The 16,161-nt window shown below is 40.0% G+C and overlaps 1 protein-coding gene across 1 annotated transcript in view; it reads left to right on the top strand.

Annotated features, from left to right (window-relative positions):
- The window catches only part of DDX42 (DEAD-box helicase 42), a 51,059-nt gene that overhangs the window by 8,425 nt on the left and 26,473 nt on the right, over positions 1 to 16,161 (top strand). Inside the window, 2 exon segments of the mRNA XM_021066770.1 lie at positions 5,595 to 5,827; positions 8,465 to 8,615. Of these exon segments, the coding sequence (XP_020922429.1) occupies positions 5,607 to 5,827; positions 8,465 to 8,615 (372 nt within the window). The 5' untranslated portion in view covers positions 5,595 to 5,606.

Below are 16,161 nucleotides of genomic sequence, written 5' to 3'. Positions count from 1 at the left end.
CTTCTATATGAGCTGCGGTGCCTCAGACCTCTGATTGTGAAGGGTGTGTTGCCATATACGTGGACTAATAGTAGGAAAAGCTGTTGTCAAGAAAATAGGGAATTAGTGGTGCTCTGAGGATGATCTGGCTTAGATTTAATAAGAGGGCTCAGTGGCTAGATAGAAGGGTTTGTAATAATGGGAGATGATGGCTTTCACAAATATGGGGATGAATTTTGAAGAGCCTAAATGCATGATATTTATTCATTCAACAAAAATTTTTTGAGTACTGTACACGCGCTAGGTGCTAAGGATACTGTTTTGGAAAAATATGCAAAGTCTCTGCCCTTATGGAGCCAACAATCTAGTTAGTGGGTGTATAGAAAGCACGATAGTTTGGTAGTTTGGCCTTGCTTGAGGCTGTTAATTAGGGAAAATGGGCAGTGTGACCTAGCTCACACTAGTGAGAGGCTTGGGGGCACTTCAGTCTTCTCCAGTCTTTTAGTTGATCCAAATCTCCAAGGAGTTAAAAAATTATTGCGTATTTTGCATCTTATGTTTGTAAACCATTAAGCAACTCTCACCTGCCCAAGGTCTCACTTCCTGCCTGTTTGTGGCAGAAGTTGAAGTTTTAAAACCAAGTATTTGACTTCTTTTGTAATTTGGGCCCTTTGATTATTTAGTAGAATTAATTTACATCTTCGCCCATCCTTTTCTCCTGCCCTTAGTCTGGAGGGAAGAGTTATTTAGTCCATGTTAAAATGTTTGATCTCATCTCTTCAGGTCACTTCATACCTCATTCATCGATTTTTCTTGTCATCCTGCGTCTTCAGTTTTTAATTTGTTGGCTTTTCCAACAAATTTTAACACCTCATGTGCTTCTTCCTGTCATTGGTAGATGGCCTAGAAAGTAATCTGCACTCCTCTTGGCTTAGTCTTCATCCTCTATCTACCACTTAATTACCAGTCATTCCTTAACTCTGCCCCACTGCTCCAACAGAGGCTCTTTAGTTCTTAACTCACTTGACTTTAGTTTTTAACATTGGACATTTATTTCTGCCTATAGAACTTGTCTTAGCATCTGCGTTGCTCTTCTCTGCTGTCCTCTCTCCCTCTCTGTTCCTTCTCAAGTTTCCACGTGAGCTTGTTTTCCCCTGCACAGTCCTAAACATTGACCAACACTAAGATTGGCTTGCCCCTTTTCTTGCTCTCTGTGCCCTCTCTTTGCTGGCTTATCTATATCAGTAACCTCATATCAAATCTATAGCTCCATCCCAGATCTGTCTGCAGGTATAGACCTTACTTGCCAGTTCTCCTTAGCTCTCCCATAGGTACAGAATTGATACCACCTTCTGCCTGCTTCTCCACACCTGGCTTTTCTAGATCTCCATCCTTATCAGATTTGACAGAGACGTCACTATTCACCCAATCTGTAAAAGCCTCCAGTTATTCTAGACTTTTCCTTTGTCCTTAGCTCCACATATCATTGTGTCACTCACCCCAGTTGATTGTCCCTCATAGATTCCTAAGTAAGGAATCTGCTCAGATCTGCTGCCCCCTTCCTTATAGCCACTTGCCTAGTTGTTCAGAACCTTGTCACTTTACATCTGTATTTTTATAATTTCCTAACCACTTTTCTACTAACTTTTCCTACTATCTCATCTACTCTTTCTAAAACTGATCTGAAACATTCCCTGTTTTTGCTTAAAATTAATGATCCCTTAGAGCTGGCAAAATGCAGTTTTGTATGGTGTATTCTTAGCATAGCGTTACTAAACTGTTTACCTGGGCCCTGCTGGTCTTCCTGAGCATGTGCCCTTCAGCTTTCCCAGATGTCCTACTGAATTCTAGCTGTACTGAAATATTTCCAGTTCTCCGTGGTAGAACTTACAGTGCCTTCAATCTAAAATGCTCTCTTCTGGAGTTCCCATCGTGGCTCAGTGGTTAATGAATCCGACTAGGGACCATGAGGTTGCAGGTTCGATCCCTGGCCTCTCTCAGTAGGTTAAGGATCCGACTTTGCCATGAGCTGTGGTGTAGGTCGCAGACGCGGCTCGGATCCTGCGTTGCTGTGGCTATGGTGTAGGCCGGCAGCTGTAGCTCCAATTCGACCCCTAGCCTGGGAACATGTGTGGCTCTAGAAAAGACAAAAGACAAAAAAAATAAAATAAAATAAATGAAAAAAAAAGCTCTCTTCTGACACCTCTTCCTTAGTCTAATGCCTTTTCAGATTTAACAAGTTAACTGCAGTATCATCTCCAGAGAAACTGTGCCTTCCTCCCTATTCATTATAGGTTGGGTACCCTTCTCCTGAGCCATCAGCAAATGCCACTTTATGCAGTACCTCTGTAAGAACACATCCTGTTGTTTTAGCTGGCTGAAACTACACTGTGAACGCCTTGAGAATGGGGTTGTATCTTTCATCTATAAATGCCCAGCGCCTAATACAGTGCTGATTCTTCCTTATTAGCAAGCTTTCAGTAAACCATTGAAAGTTTTCCTGGTAGGAGATTATTCACATAATTCTTAAAATCTACCCAAACCTAAAGGTTTTTCTTTTTCCCCATCCTTCCTTTGCCTACTTACTGATTTCTGTGACTTATTTATTGTCAGCCCCTTGTTATACAATATATACACTAGGAAAAAAATGTTAAAATTCAGAGTCTGTCATTTTTGTTGCTTAGGAACAGGTTTTGTAAAGCCAGGCTCACAGATGGGTTAAATAATATCAGATGCTAAAATTTTCTGGCTTGTAAATAGTCTTATTAAATCTCATCTCACTAGAATTATGTCGATTTCCCCTTAAAGGATTCTGAAGAAGGCAGGAAATGGCCTTCTTAAGTTCAATTAAATTCTTTCTTAAGTACTTATTTTAGCGTGAGTAACTTTTATGAAAGGTCCAAAATGAGTAAAGACAGTCTCTACCTGGAACTGAGGGTAGAGACTGACATAGCATAAATCAAATGTAATTCTAAGCAGACCGAACTAAGTGCTGTATATTAGCAGTTGAAACAAAACCTATAAGGTATATTTGGTGCAGGAGCATAGAACCAGAAAAGAAGAATGATTTTCCTGTCTCTTTCAATAATGCCATCAAAAAAAGCAGTTTTTTGAACTCTTTTTCACATTGTCTTCAGAATCTACTATAAACATTTAAACTTTTGTTCCCGTCGTGGCTCAGTGGTTAACAAATCCGACTAGGAACCATGAGATTGCGGGTTTGATCCCTGGCCTTGCTCAATGGGTCAAGGATCCGGCGTTGCCATGAGCTGTGGTGTAGGTCGCAGACGCAGCTCGGATCCCACGTTGCTGTGGCTCTGGTGTAGGCTGGCATCTATAGCTCCAATTCGACCCCTAGCATGGGAACCTCCATATGCCGCAGGAGCAGCCCAAGAAAATGGCAAAAAGATGAAAAAAATAAAAAAAATTAAAAATAAACATTTAAACTTTTCTTATTAATGGTAAGCTTTAATACAAAGGAAAAAGTAAAAATCAGATAACTGCCATTAACATTTTGATAAACAGCCTTCCACCTATTTCTGTATATGTAACACGTGCTTTTTGTTTGTTTTTTATTTTATTGTAGTGTATTATATTGTAGTGTAGTTGACGTACAGTGTTGTATTAGTTTCAGGTGTACAGCAAAGTGAATCAGTCATACTTATAAATATATCCATTCTTTTTTCCCATATAGGTTATTACAAACTATTGAGTAGATTTTCCTGTGCTATGCAGTAGGTTCTTGTTAATCATCTCTTTTTTTTTTGCTTTTTAGGGCCGCATCCTCAGCATATGGAGGTTCCCAGGCTGGGGGTCATATCGGAGCTACAGCTGCAGGCCTGTGCCATAGCAATGCCAGATGCTAACCCCATCTGTGATCTACACCACAGCTCACCACAATGCAGATCCTTAACCCACTGAGTGAAGCCAGGGATTGAACCCACAACCTCATGGTTGCTAGTCAGATTCCGCTGCGCCATGATGGGAACTCCTTAATCATCTGTTTTATACAGTGGTTTGTATATGTGTAACACATGCTTGCTTTTTTTTTTTTTTTTGGTCTTTTATCCTTTTCAGGGCCACACCCACGGCACATGGAGGTTCCCAAGCCAGGGGTCTAATTGGAGCTGTAGCTGCTGGCCTACACCACAGCCACAGCAATGCCAGATCTGAGCCTCATCTGTGACCTACACCACAGGCCATGGCAACGCCAGATCCTCAACCCACTGAGCGAGGCCAGGGGTCCAACCCACAACCTCATGGTTCCTAGTCAGATTCATTTCTGCTGCACCACGATGGGAACTCCTAAAATGTTTTTTAACCTTAGAATACGCATTGCCTTTGACTAAGAAATTACATATAGAGAGTTGATCCTGGAGTTCCCATTGTCGCGCAGTGGTTAACAAATCCGACTAGGAACCATGAGGTTGCAGGTTCGGTCCCTGGCCTTGCTCAGTGGGTTAAGAATCCGACGTTGCCATGAGCTGTGGTGTAGGTTGCAGACGAGGCTGGGATCTGGTGTTGCTGTGGCTCTGGCATAGGCTGGTGGCTATAGCTCTGATTCGACCCCTAGCCTGAGAACCTCCATATGCCGCAGGAGCGGCCCAAGAAATGGCAAAAAGACCAAAAAAATAAATTTTTTGAAAAAAAATAAAGAGTTGATCCTGAGGAAATAATTAAGAGAATGCACAAACATACAGCTATATGATATGTTTCACAGTTTAATGAAACAGTGGTTGAGAAGTGTGTGTGTGTATACACATATATTTTTTTGTTGTTTGTTTGTTTTTTGCTTTTTTAGGGCTGCACTCTTGGCATATGGAAGGCTAGGGGTCACATTGGAGCTGCAGCTACTGGCCTGCGCCACAGCAACAGCAACACAGGATCTGAGCCTCGTCTACATCATACTCCACAGCTCAGGGCAATGCCGGATCCTTAACCCACTGAGCAAGGCCAGGGATTGAACCTGGTCCTCATGGATGCTAGTTGGGGTTTGTTACCACTGAGCCACAACAGGAACTCTGAGAAATGTATTTATTGAGATTTTAAAAATGTTCATGTATATCATTAAGTAAAAAAACTAAAATGATATGTACAGTACATCAGTTTTGGTTTTAAGTTGAGTGTGTATACACACATGCATAGAAAAAATAGCAAAAGATATAAAAAAAAATACATATCTGGGAGAGGAAATTTCAGGTGGAGTTAAATTTTGTTCCTTTTTGCTTTCTGGGTTTTCTGCTATTTACAAAACTTAGGTAACTTGTGTCATTAAAGAAAAGCTTTGTGGAACTAAGACTAAAAAGGTATAAGGTGTTGTTTTTAAGCTGATTTGATTGATGCTTAACTGAATAAGAAGTTGAATCAGCGGTCAGATCCTTTTGAGGGGACTGATATTAAATACTGCATTCCTATTTAGATTGAGAACTCAGTAAAATAACAATTTCTTAAATGTGACCGTTTCGTTGATGTTAGCATATTGCATATCTGATGTACAAAGTTTAAAAGTTTTAATTGAGAGGCAAAAGTTTAAAATTGTAGGTAAAGGCTGGAAGAGACAATCAGTGGGCTGTTTATAAAGTTGAATTTATATTAGTGTATCTTGTTCCAAACAGATCATTGGCACCATGAACTGGAATAAAGGTGGCCCTGGCACTAAGCGGGGATTTGGCTTTGGAGGTTTTGCCATCAGTGCTGGAAAGAAGGAGGAACCAAAACTCCCACAACAGTCCCATAGTGCCTTTGGGGCAACCAGCTCTTCTTCTGGATTTGGAAAGACGGCTCCACCGCAGCTCCCTTCTTTCTACAAAATTGGTTCTAAACGGGCTAACTTTGATGAAGAAAATGCGTAAGTGGTAGCTCCTGGTAATTTTTTCTTTTTTTTTTTTTGCTTTTTAGGGCCATACCCCCAGCATATGGAAGTTCTCAGGCTAGGGTCGAATTGGAGCTACAGCTGCTGGCCTATGTCACAGCCATAGCCACACCAGACTGCGACCCACTGAGTGAGGCCAGAGATGGATGGAACTCACATCCTCGTGGAAACTAATAGGATTCATTTCTGCTGCACCACAGTTCCTGGTAATTTAGGAATGGTTAGCCTTTGAGTTATTCATTCCATCAGTAGAAATTGAAGCCATTTGTTTCTCAAATAATAAAACAACTTCCTTAATTGGTTGTCTCACTGATTTGCATTGTTCCTAACAAGTTAAATTGACAAGTTTACTCATTGGTAAGGAATGTAATACTTGTGTGCTCCTTTACTTTTGCTTGTTCCAAAAAGGATTTGAGGCCCTTGAAACCTAAATATAGCTGAAGAGTTTTAAATAATTCACGTGGCTTTCAATGGTCTTTACTAAAGTTTTTTGTTTACGCCATATTTGTCTCAACACCCAAGTCCTTGAAACTGTTATGTTGTAACATCTTACAGTGGCAGGAAAATCTGCTCAGATTTTTGCCTACAGTTTTTAGGAAACATATACCAGTTACATTTACTTTTTTGAACTTGATTGTCTAATAAGTTGATGGCTATAAAAAGCTGGGGTTGGAGTTCCCGTCGTGGCGCAGTGGTTAACGAATCCGACTAGGAACCATGAGGTTGCAGGTTCGGTCCCTGCCCTTGCTCAGTGGGTTAACGATCCGGCGTTGCCGTGAGCTGTGGTGTAGGTTGCAGACTCGGCTCGGATCCCTTGTTGCTGTGGCTCTGGCGTAGGCCGGTGGCTACAGCTCCAATTCAACCCCTAGCCTGGGAACCTCCATATGCCGCGGGAGCGGCCCAAGAAATAGCAACAACAACAACAAAAAGACAAAAGACAAAAAAAAAAAAAAAAAAAAACTGGGGTTTTGAAAGTTTGAGCTCTAGTTCCTTAGAGATTTTAACTTCTCTCTTTACTGAGTCTGAAGAAATCCTGTATTGCTGTTATTTCCAATGTGACACTGCTTGAGTTTTTAAGTTACTAAAGAAAAACTCAAGATCAGAGGTTTGAAAGTACACAGCAGCATTTTTAAAAGTTGGTATGTTATTTAGCAATTAAATACAGTGGTAGATGTTTAAGATTCAGCAAAGTCAAGGATCAGTACCAGTTCAGAGATACTTTAAATGATAAATGAAACTACTATATAAATGAATATATGTTTATATGTGTGTGTAGTGCATAGCAGTGCTTTTAAGATGAAGATTTGAAATGCTTTAAAATTTTAAAGCTGTGATTGTGATTTTTTTAAGCTACTATTTGGTTGTATTACTATTTCATTAATTCTGAAGTAAGGTCTAAACGGTGTTTTCGTCTTATTTTGTTTTTTGGTCTTTTTAGGGCTGCACCCTTGGCATATGGAGGTTCCCAGGCTAGGGGTCAAATTGGCACTGTAGCCACTAGCCTATACCACTGCCACAGCAATACCAGATCCCAGCCACATCTGCAACCTACACCACAGTTCACGGAAACGCTGGATCCTTAACCTACTGATGGAGGCCAGGGATTGAACCCTCATCTTCATGGATCCTAGTCAGATTCATTCCTACTGAGCCACGATGGGAACTCCTTGTTATGTTTTAACTTATACTCTATAGATACTATTTTCTGGGATGTTTGTTAGAGGGTAAATGACAGTTTTTCCAGACTTTGAAGTTCTTTTCTGAATACTTAGTTTAGTGAGGATGTTATGTAAGTTTCAGGTGTAAAACAGTGATTCACAATTTTTAAAGATTATATTCCATTGTAGTTATTACTAAAACGTTGGTTTAATATTTGTTATATCTAGTCAACAGTGATATACTAAGTTTATACTGCAAACTCATCCCTTTTGGCACAACTGAAAGTGTGATTTTTAACAGGCACTATTGAAATGGAGAAACTGCTGTGATTTTTTTTTTCAATATTAGAATTTGGCATGTATTAAGTGATTCTCTCTTTTTTTTTTTTTTTGGCTGTACCCTCAGTATGTGGAAATTCCCCAAGCTAGAGATCGAACCTGAGCCACAGCAGTGACAATGCTATATCCTTAACCCACTGCACCACCAGGGAACTCTTCAGGTGATTTTTTTTCTTTTCTTTTTTTTTCTTTTTTTGGCCGTGGGTGTGGCATATGTAAGTTTCCAAGCTGGGGGTCGAATTGGAGCTACAGCTGCTGGCCTACGCCACAGCCACAGCAACGCAGGATCTGCGTTGTGTCTGCAACCTACACCACAGCTCACAGCAGTGCCAGGTCCTTAACTCACTGAGCAAGGCCAAGGATAGAACCAGCATCCTCTTGGATACTAGTTGGGTTGTTTCCACTGAGCTGCAACAGGAACTCCCTTAAGTGACTCTTAATAGTTAAGTCCTAAGCCAAAGGCAAAAAAAGTCCTAAGCAGAGGGCTCCTGTTTGACCTGAAGAGTTTAAATGTCTTAATAGTTCCATATACCATAATAAAAATTTGTGTTAAAGGAAAGATTCACTTGACCCCAAATTAAATACTCACTTCATCAATCATGCTCTTAATTTTCAGATATTTTGAAGATGAGGAAGAAGATTCTAGCAATGTTGATTTACCTTACATTCCTGCTGAAAACTCACCTACCCGCCAGCAATTCCATTCCAAGCCAGTTGATTCTGACAGTGATGATGATCCATTAGAGGCATTCATGGCTGAAGTGGAGGCAAGTGTCAACTCTGTTAATGTTAAAATCTTTAGCGATTAGAAATAGATCAAATTAACCTAGTGCATTAGTCTTCCTGCAGAATTTGTTTCTTAGGCTTTTATTGGGAGAATCTTGCTTTTGTATTCTGTAAATTTTTTTTTGCTTTTTTAGAGGTGCGCCCTCAACATGTGGACGTTCCTGGGCTAGGGGTCCAATCAGAGCTGCAGCTGCTGGCCTGCACTAGAGGTACAGCAACTCAGGATCTGAGCCCTGTTTGCAACCTACACCACAGCTCATGGCAACGCCAGATCCTTAACCCACTGAGCAAGGCCAGGAATCAAGCAAGTATCCTCATGGATCCTAATCAGATTTGTCAACTGCTGAGCCACGAAGGAAACGCCTATAATTTCTTAAATAGACTTCCATGTGCCTGTAGCATTTTCAGAGATGACTGATATCTAGAAATTTGAACTATAACCTTTGAGCATAGTAGGTTAAGATTTGTGTGTGATTTGTTTGAATAATTCTTGATGTATTCTTAAGTGGAATATTATTCAATTTAGCACTTATTAAATACATATTTATGTAAAATAAACTTAAGGAACTTGCTGAAATTATGAATTCTTTAAATATTTTTAACTCAGTGAATTTTATCAGAGTTGTACAACCATCATCACAATAAATTTTAACAACTTTTCCATGCCAAGCCCCCCTCCCATCCCTCCCCTTCCAAACCTCTTCTTTGGTAACCATAAATTTTCCAAAGTCTGTGAGTCAGTTTCTATTCTGCAGATAAGTTCATTGTATCCATTTTTTAGATTCCACATATAAGTGATAGCATATGATGTTTGTGTCTCAGTGTCTTAACTTCCTTAGCATGATAATTTCTAGGTGCATCCATGTTGCTCAAATGCCATTATTTCATTCCTTTTTATGGCTGAGTAATATGCCATTGTGTATATGTACCACATCTTTTCCACTCCTCTGTTGATGGACATTTAGGTTGTTTTCATGTCTTTTTTTTTTTTTTTTTTTTTTTTGTCTTTTGTCTTTTTGTTGTTGTTGTTGTTGCTATTTCTTGGGCCGCACCCGCGGCATATGGAGGTTCCCAGGCTAGGGGTCGAATCGGAGCTGTAGCCACCAGCCTACGCCAGAGCCACAGCAACGTGGGATCCGAGCTGCGTCTGCAACCTACACCACAGCTCACGGCAACGCCGGATCGTTAACCCACTGAGCAAGGGCAGGGACCGAACCCGCAACCTCATGGTTCCTAGTTGGATTCGTTAACCACTGCGCCACGACGGGAACTCCTCATGTCTTGACTATAGTATATAGTGCTGCAATGAACATTGGGGTACACGTGTCTTTTCGAGTCAGGGTTTTCTCTGGATAGATGCCCAGAAATGGGATTGCTGAATCATATGGTAATTCTGTTTTTAGTTTTTTGAAGTACCTCTGTACTGTTTTCCACAGTGGTTGCACTAATTTACATTCCCGCCACCAGTGTAAAATGGCTCCCTTTTCTCCACATCCTCTCCAGCATTTATTGTTTGTAGACTTTTTGATGATGGCCATTCTGGCTGGTGTACCTCATAGTAGTTTTGACTTGCACTTCTCTAATAGTTAGTGATATTGAACATCTTTTCATGTGTTTTTTGGCCACCTTCTTTGGGAAATTGTCAGTTTAGATCTTCTGCCCATTTTTTGATGGGGTTGTTTGTTTTTTTGGTATTGAGCTGCAGGAGGTGTTTATATATTTTGGAGATTAATGCCCTTCAGTTGGTTCATTTGCAAATATTTTCTCTGTCTTGTCTTATCTTTTTTTTTTTTTTTTTTTTTTGTCTTTTTAGGGCCACTCCTGTGGCATATGGAAGTTCCCAGGCTAGGGGTCAAATCAGAGCTTCAGCTGCCAGCCTATACCACAGCCACAGCAACATGGGATCTGAGCCACATCTGCAACCTGCACCACAGCTCATGGCAATGCCAGATCCTTAACCCACTGAGTGAGGCCAGGGATTGAACCTGCATCTTCATGGATCCTAGTCGGGTTCATTAACCACTGAGCCATGAAGGGAATTCCCTGTTGTCTTTTCATTTTAAGGTTTCCTTTGGTGTGCACAGACTTTTAAGTTTAATTAGGTCCCATTTGTTTATTTTTGTTTTTATCGTCATTACTCTAGGAGGTTGATATTGCTGTGGTTTATTTCAGTGTTCAGCCTGTGTTTTCCTCTAAGAGTTTTATAGTGTCTGGTCTTATATCTAGGTCTTTAATATTTCAAGTTTATTTTTTTGTGTGGTGTTAGGGAATATTCTAATTTCATTCTTTTATGTGTAGCTGTCCAGTTTTGCCAGCACCATTTATTGAAGGGACTTTTTTTTCCCATGTGTTTTCTTGTCTCCTTTGTCATAGAATGGTTGACCATAGATGCATGGGTTTAATTCTGGGCTTTCTGTCCTATTCCACTGATCTGTATTTCTGTTTTGTGCCAGTACCATACTGTTTTGATGACTATAGTTTAGCAGTATAGTCTGAAGTCAGGGAGCCTGATTCCTCCTGCTCCCTTTTTCTTAGGATAGCTTTGGCTATTCTGGGTTTTTTGTGCTTCCAGACAAACTTTAAAATACTTTGTTCTAGTGAAAAATGCCATTGGTAATTTGATAGGGATTGCACTGAAACTGTAGATCACTTTTGGTAGTATAGTCATTTTGATAATATTGATTCTTCCAGTCCAGGAGCATGGTGTATCTTTCCATCTGTTTGTATCATCTTTGATTTCTTTCATCAGCATCTTACAGTTTTCATAGTACAGGTGTTTTTTCTCTTTAGGTAGGTTTAGTCCTAGGTATTTTATTCCTTTTGATGAGATTGGTTTTTTTTTGTTTGTTTTTTTGCCTTCTCTAGGGCCGCTTCCACGGCATATGGAGATTCCCAGGCTAGGGGTCTAATCGGAGCTGTAGCCACCGGCCTACGCCAGAGCCACAGCAACGCGGGATCCGAGCCGCATCTGCAGCTTACACCACAGCTCAGGGCAACGCCGGATCCTTAACCCACTGAGCAAGGGCAGGGATTGAACCCGAAACCTCATGGTTCCTAGTCGGATTTGTTAACCACTGCGCCACGACGGGAACTCCTAAATGGGATTGTTTCTATAATTTCTCTTTCTGACCTTTCATTGTTGGTATATAGAAATGCAGTCAAATTCAGTGTATTGATTTTGTATCCTGCAACTTTACCGAGTTCATGGATGAGCTCTAACAGTTTTTTGGTAGTGTCTTTAGGATTTTCTAGGTATAGTATCATGTCATCTGCAGTGATAGTTTTACTTCTTCTTTTCCAGCTTGGATTTTTTTTTTTTCTTTTTCTTCTCTGATTGCTGTGGCTAGGACTTCCAAAACTATGTTGAATAGTAGTGGTGAGAGTGGACATCCTTGTCTTGTTCCTGATGTTAGCAGGAGTTCTTTCAGCTTTTCACCATTGAGAATGATGCTAAGCTGTGGGTTTGTCATATACGGTCTTTAGTATGTTGAGGTGGGCTCCCTCTTCGCCCACTTTCTGGAGGATTTTTATCATATAGTTGGCATATAGTTGCTTGTAGTAGTCTCTTATGATCCTTTGTTGTTCTGTGATGTCCTGTTGTAAGTTTTTCTTTTTTTTTTTTTGCCTTTTTGCCTTTTCTAGGGCTGCTCCCACGGCATATGGAAGTTCCCAGGCTAGGGGTCTAATCAGAGCTGTAACCGCAGGCCTATGCCAGAGCCACAGCACGTGGGATCTGTGCTGCATCTGCAACCTACACCACAGCTCACAGCAATGCTGAATCCTTAACCCACTGAGTGAGGCCAGGGATTGAACCTGCAACCTCATGGTTCTAGTTAGATTCGTTAACCACTGAGCCATGACGAGAACTCCATAACTTCTCTTTTATCAGAAATGGGTGTTGGATTTTGTCAGAAGCTTTTTCTGCATCTTTTGGGAGATGTATAGTTTTTATTCAGTTTGTTAAATGTGGTTATATCCCACTGGTTGATTTGCAATTATTGAAAAATCCTTGCACTCCTGGGATAAATTCCACTTGGTCATTGTATACAAACCTTTAAATATATTGCTGGATTCAGTTTGCTATAATTTTGTTGAGGGTTTTTGCATTTATGTTAATCAGTGATATTGGGCCGTAATTTTCTTTTTTTATATATCTTTGTCTGGTTTTGGTATCAGGGAAAGGGTGGCCTCATAGAATGAGTTTGGAAGTGTTCCTACCTCTGCAGTTTTTTAGAATAGTTTCTGAAGGTGTTAGCTCGTCTCTAAATTTTTGATGTAATTCACGTGCAAAGCCATCTGGTCCTGGACTTTGTTTCTTGGAAGTTTTTTAATTAGTTTCAATTTCAGTACTTGTGATTGGTCCATTCATCTTTTCTATTTCGTCTTGGTTTAGTCTTGGAAGATTGTACTTTCCTAAGAATTTGTTATTTCTTCTAAATTGTCCGTTTTATTGGCATATAGTTGCTTGTAGTAGTCTCTTATGATCCTTTGTAGTTCTGTGATATACTGACGTAACCTCTCTTTTTCATTTCTGATACTATTGATTTGAGTCCTTTTTTTCTTGTTGACTCTGGCTAAGGATTTGTCAGTTTTGTTGATCTTTTCAAAGAACCAGCCTTTAGTTTCATTGATCTTTTCTATGGTTTTCTTCATTTGTATTTCATCTACTTCTGCTCAGATGTTTATGACTTCTTTCTTTTCTGCTAACATTGGATTTTGTCTGTTCTTCTCTCTAGTTGCTTTAGATGTAGAGTTAGGTTGTTTATTTGAGATTGTTCTTGTTTCCTGTGGTAGGCTTGTATTGCTGTAAACTTCTCTCTTAGAACTGCTTTTGCTGCATCTCATAGGTTTCGGATTGTTGTGTCTTTGTTGTCATTTGCTTCTAGGCATTTTTAAATTTCCTCTTTGATTTCTTCAGTGATCCATTGGTTGTTCAGTAGCATGTTTAGTCTCTATGTGTTTATATTTTTTTGCAGTTTTTTTCTTGTTGGTTTTCAGTCATATAGCATTGTGGTCAGAAAGATGCTTGATGTGATTTCAATTTTCTTAAATTTATTGAGGCTTGATTTATGGCCCAAAATGTGATCTGTCCTAGAGAATGTTCCCTGCACACTTGAGAAGAATGTGTATTCCGCTGCTTTTGGATGGAATGTTCCATAAATATTTATTAAGTCCATCTAGTCTAATGCATCATTTAGGGCCTGTGTTGCCTTGTTCATTTTCTTTCTGGGTGATCTTTCTATTGCTGTATGTGGGGTGTTAAAGTCCCCAGCAATTATTGCGTTAATTGTCAGTTTCTCCTTTTAAGGTTATTAGCAGTTGCCTTATATATTGAGGTGATCCTATGTTGAATGCACATATTCAACAGTTGTATTTTCTTCTTGGATTGATCCTTTGATCATTATGTAATGTCCTTTGTCTCTTATAATCTTTATTTTAAGGTCTACTTTGTCTGAAATAAGTAATGTTATTCTTTTGATTTCCATTTACGTGGAATATTTTCTTCCATTCTCTCACTTTCAATTTGTTTGTGTCCCTAGAATTGAGGTGGGTCTCTTGAAGACAGCATTTATGTGGGTCTTGGTTTTGTATCCATTCAGCCAGTCTGTGTCTTTTGGTTGAGGGATTTAGTCCATTTACATTTAAGCAATTATTGATATGTATGTTCTCAATGCCATTTTATTAATTGTTTTGGATTTCTTTTGTTGGTCTTTTTTCTTTCCTTCTCTTGTTCTCTTCTTTTGTGGTTTGATCACTGTCTTTAGTGTTGTGTTTGAATTGCTTTTTATTTGTGTATCTCTTGTAGTTTTTGGTTTGCATTTACCATGAAGCTTTGATATAGGAGTCTATATGTATACAAGATTGTTTTTAAGTTTTTGGTCTCTTAATTGCAAGTGCATCTCCGGTATCCTGCACTTGTACCCTCCTCTTCTCATGATTTCTGGTTTTGGTAGCATATTTGTGTGTGGCTGACTTCCTACTTTTACTTATTTGTGTGCCTGTACTGGTGAGCCTTGTCATTTATACTATTTTTGTTTCTGGTTATGGCCTTTTCTACCTAGAGAAATTCCTTTAGTATTTGTTGTAAAGCCGGCTTAGTGGTGCTGAATTCTCTTAGCTTTTGCTTGTCTGTAAAGCTTTTGATTTGTCCTTCAAATCTGAATGAGAGTATCTTCTGGCTAGAGTAATCTTTGGTTGTAGGTTTTTTTCCTTTCATCACTTTATCATGCCACTCCCTTCTGGCCTGCAGAGTTTCTGCTGAAGAATCAGCCAAGGTAACCTTATCAGGATTTCCATGTATGTTATTTGTTGTTTTTTTTTCCCTAGCTGCTTTCAATATTTTCTCTTTGTCTTTAATTTTGGTCAGTTTGATTAACTTATGTCTCTGGGTGTTCCTTCTTGGGTTTATTTTATATGGTAATTGTTGTGCTTCCTGCATTTGAGTGATTCCTTTCCCGTTTTAGGGAAGTTTTTGGCTATTATCTCTTCTTTCTCTCTCTCTACTCTTTCTGGCATCTTTATAATATGGATATTGGTGCATTTAACGTTGTCCCACAGTTCTCTTAGATTGTCTTCATTTATTTTCAGTCTTTTTTTCTCTTTTCTGTTCCACATCAGTGATTTCCCCCAGTCTGTCTTCCATCTCACTCATTCGTTCTTCTGCCTCCTGTATTCCGCTTTGGTTTCTTCTAGTGAATTTTTCAGTTATTGTATTTTGCATTTCAGCTTGCTTAATCTTTAAATCTTGTATTTTTTTGCTCAATGTTTCTCATAACTTATCAGTCTTTGCCACCAGTTTATTTCCAAGATCTTGGCTTATCTTTAGTATTATTAGTCTAAAGTCTATTTCATAGAGGTTGCTAATCTCCAGATCACTTATCTGTTTTTCTGGGGTTTTCTTCCTTGTTCCTTTATTAGAGTCATAATCCTCTGCCTTTTCGTTTTGTATAGTATTTTTGTATGGTCTCCTTTTTGCAGACAGTAGGGTTGTAGCCTCTCTTGTGCCTGAAGTTGTATGGGGGCTTGCTGCAGGCTTCCTGATGGGAAGGACTGTTACCTGCCCACTGGTAGGTGAGGCTGGTTCTTATCCCTCTGGTGGGTGGGGCTTTGTCTCTGGTTGTGATTAGAGGCTGCTGTGTGAGGGTCTTTAGGCAGCCTGTTTGCTGATGGGAGGGGCTGTGTCCCCATCTGGTTTGTTGTTAGGTCTGGGGCTTCTCCACCCTCATGGGTGGAGCCAGATTTTTCCAAAATGGCCACCTCTGGGGCAGTTCATGCTGATGACTATTCCTGAGACCTTTGCCTCCAAGATCCTTCCCCCACAATGGGCCACAGTCACCCACTGATTTCCTAGGCGATCCTCCAAGATTGCAGACAGGTCTGACCCAGATACATATGGAGTCTCTGCTTTGCCCTGGGACCTAGTGCAAGTGGGGCCTGTGTGCACCTTTCAAAAGTGGAGTCTCTGTTTCTGCCAGTCCTCTGGAGCTCCTGTGCACAAGCCCTGCTGGCCCTCAGTGCCAAAAGCTC

Source organism: Sus scrofa, chromosome 12, assembly GCF_000003025.6.
Source record: "Sus scrofa isolate TJ Tabasco breed Duroc chromosome 12, Sscrofa11.1, whole genome shotgun sequence".
Taxonomy (NCBI): domain Eukaryota; kingdom Metazoa; phylum Chordata; class Mammalia; order Artiodactyla; family Suidae; genus Sus; species Sus scrofa.
The sequence above is the reverse complement of the archived record's forward strand: the minus strand, read 5'-3'. Positions and strand labels throughout refer to the sequence as shown.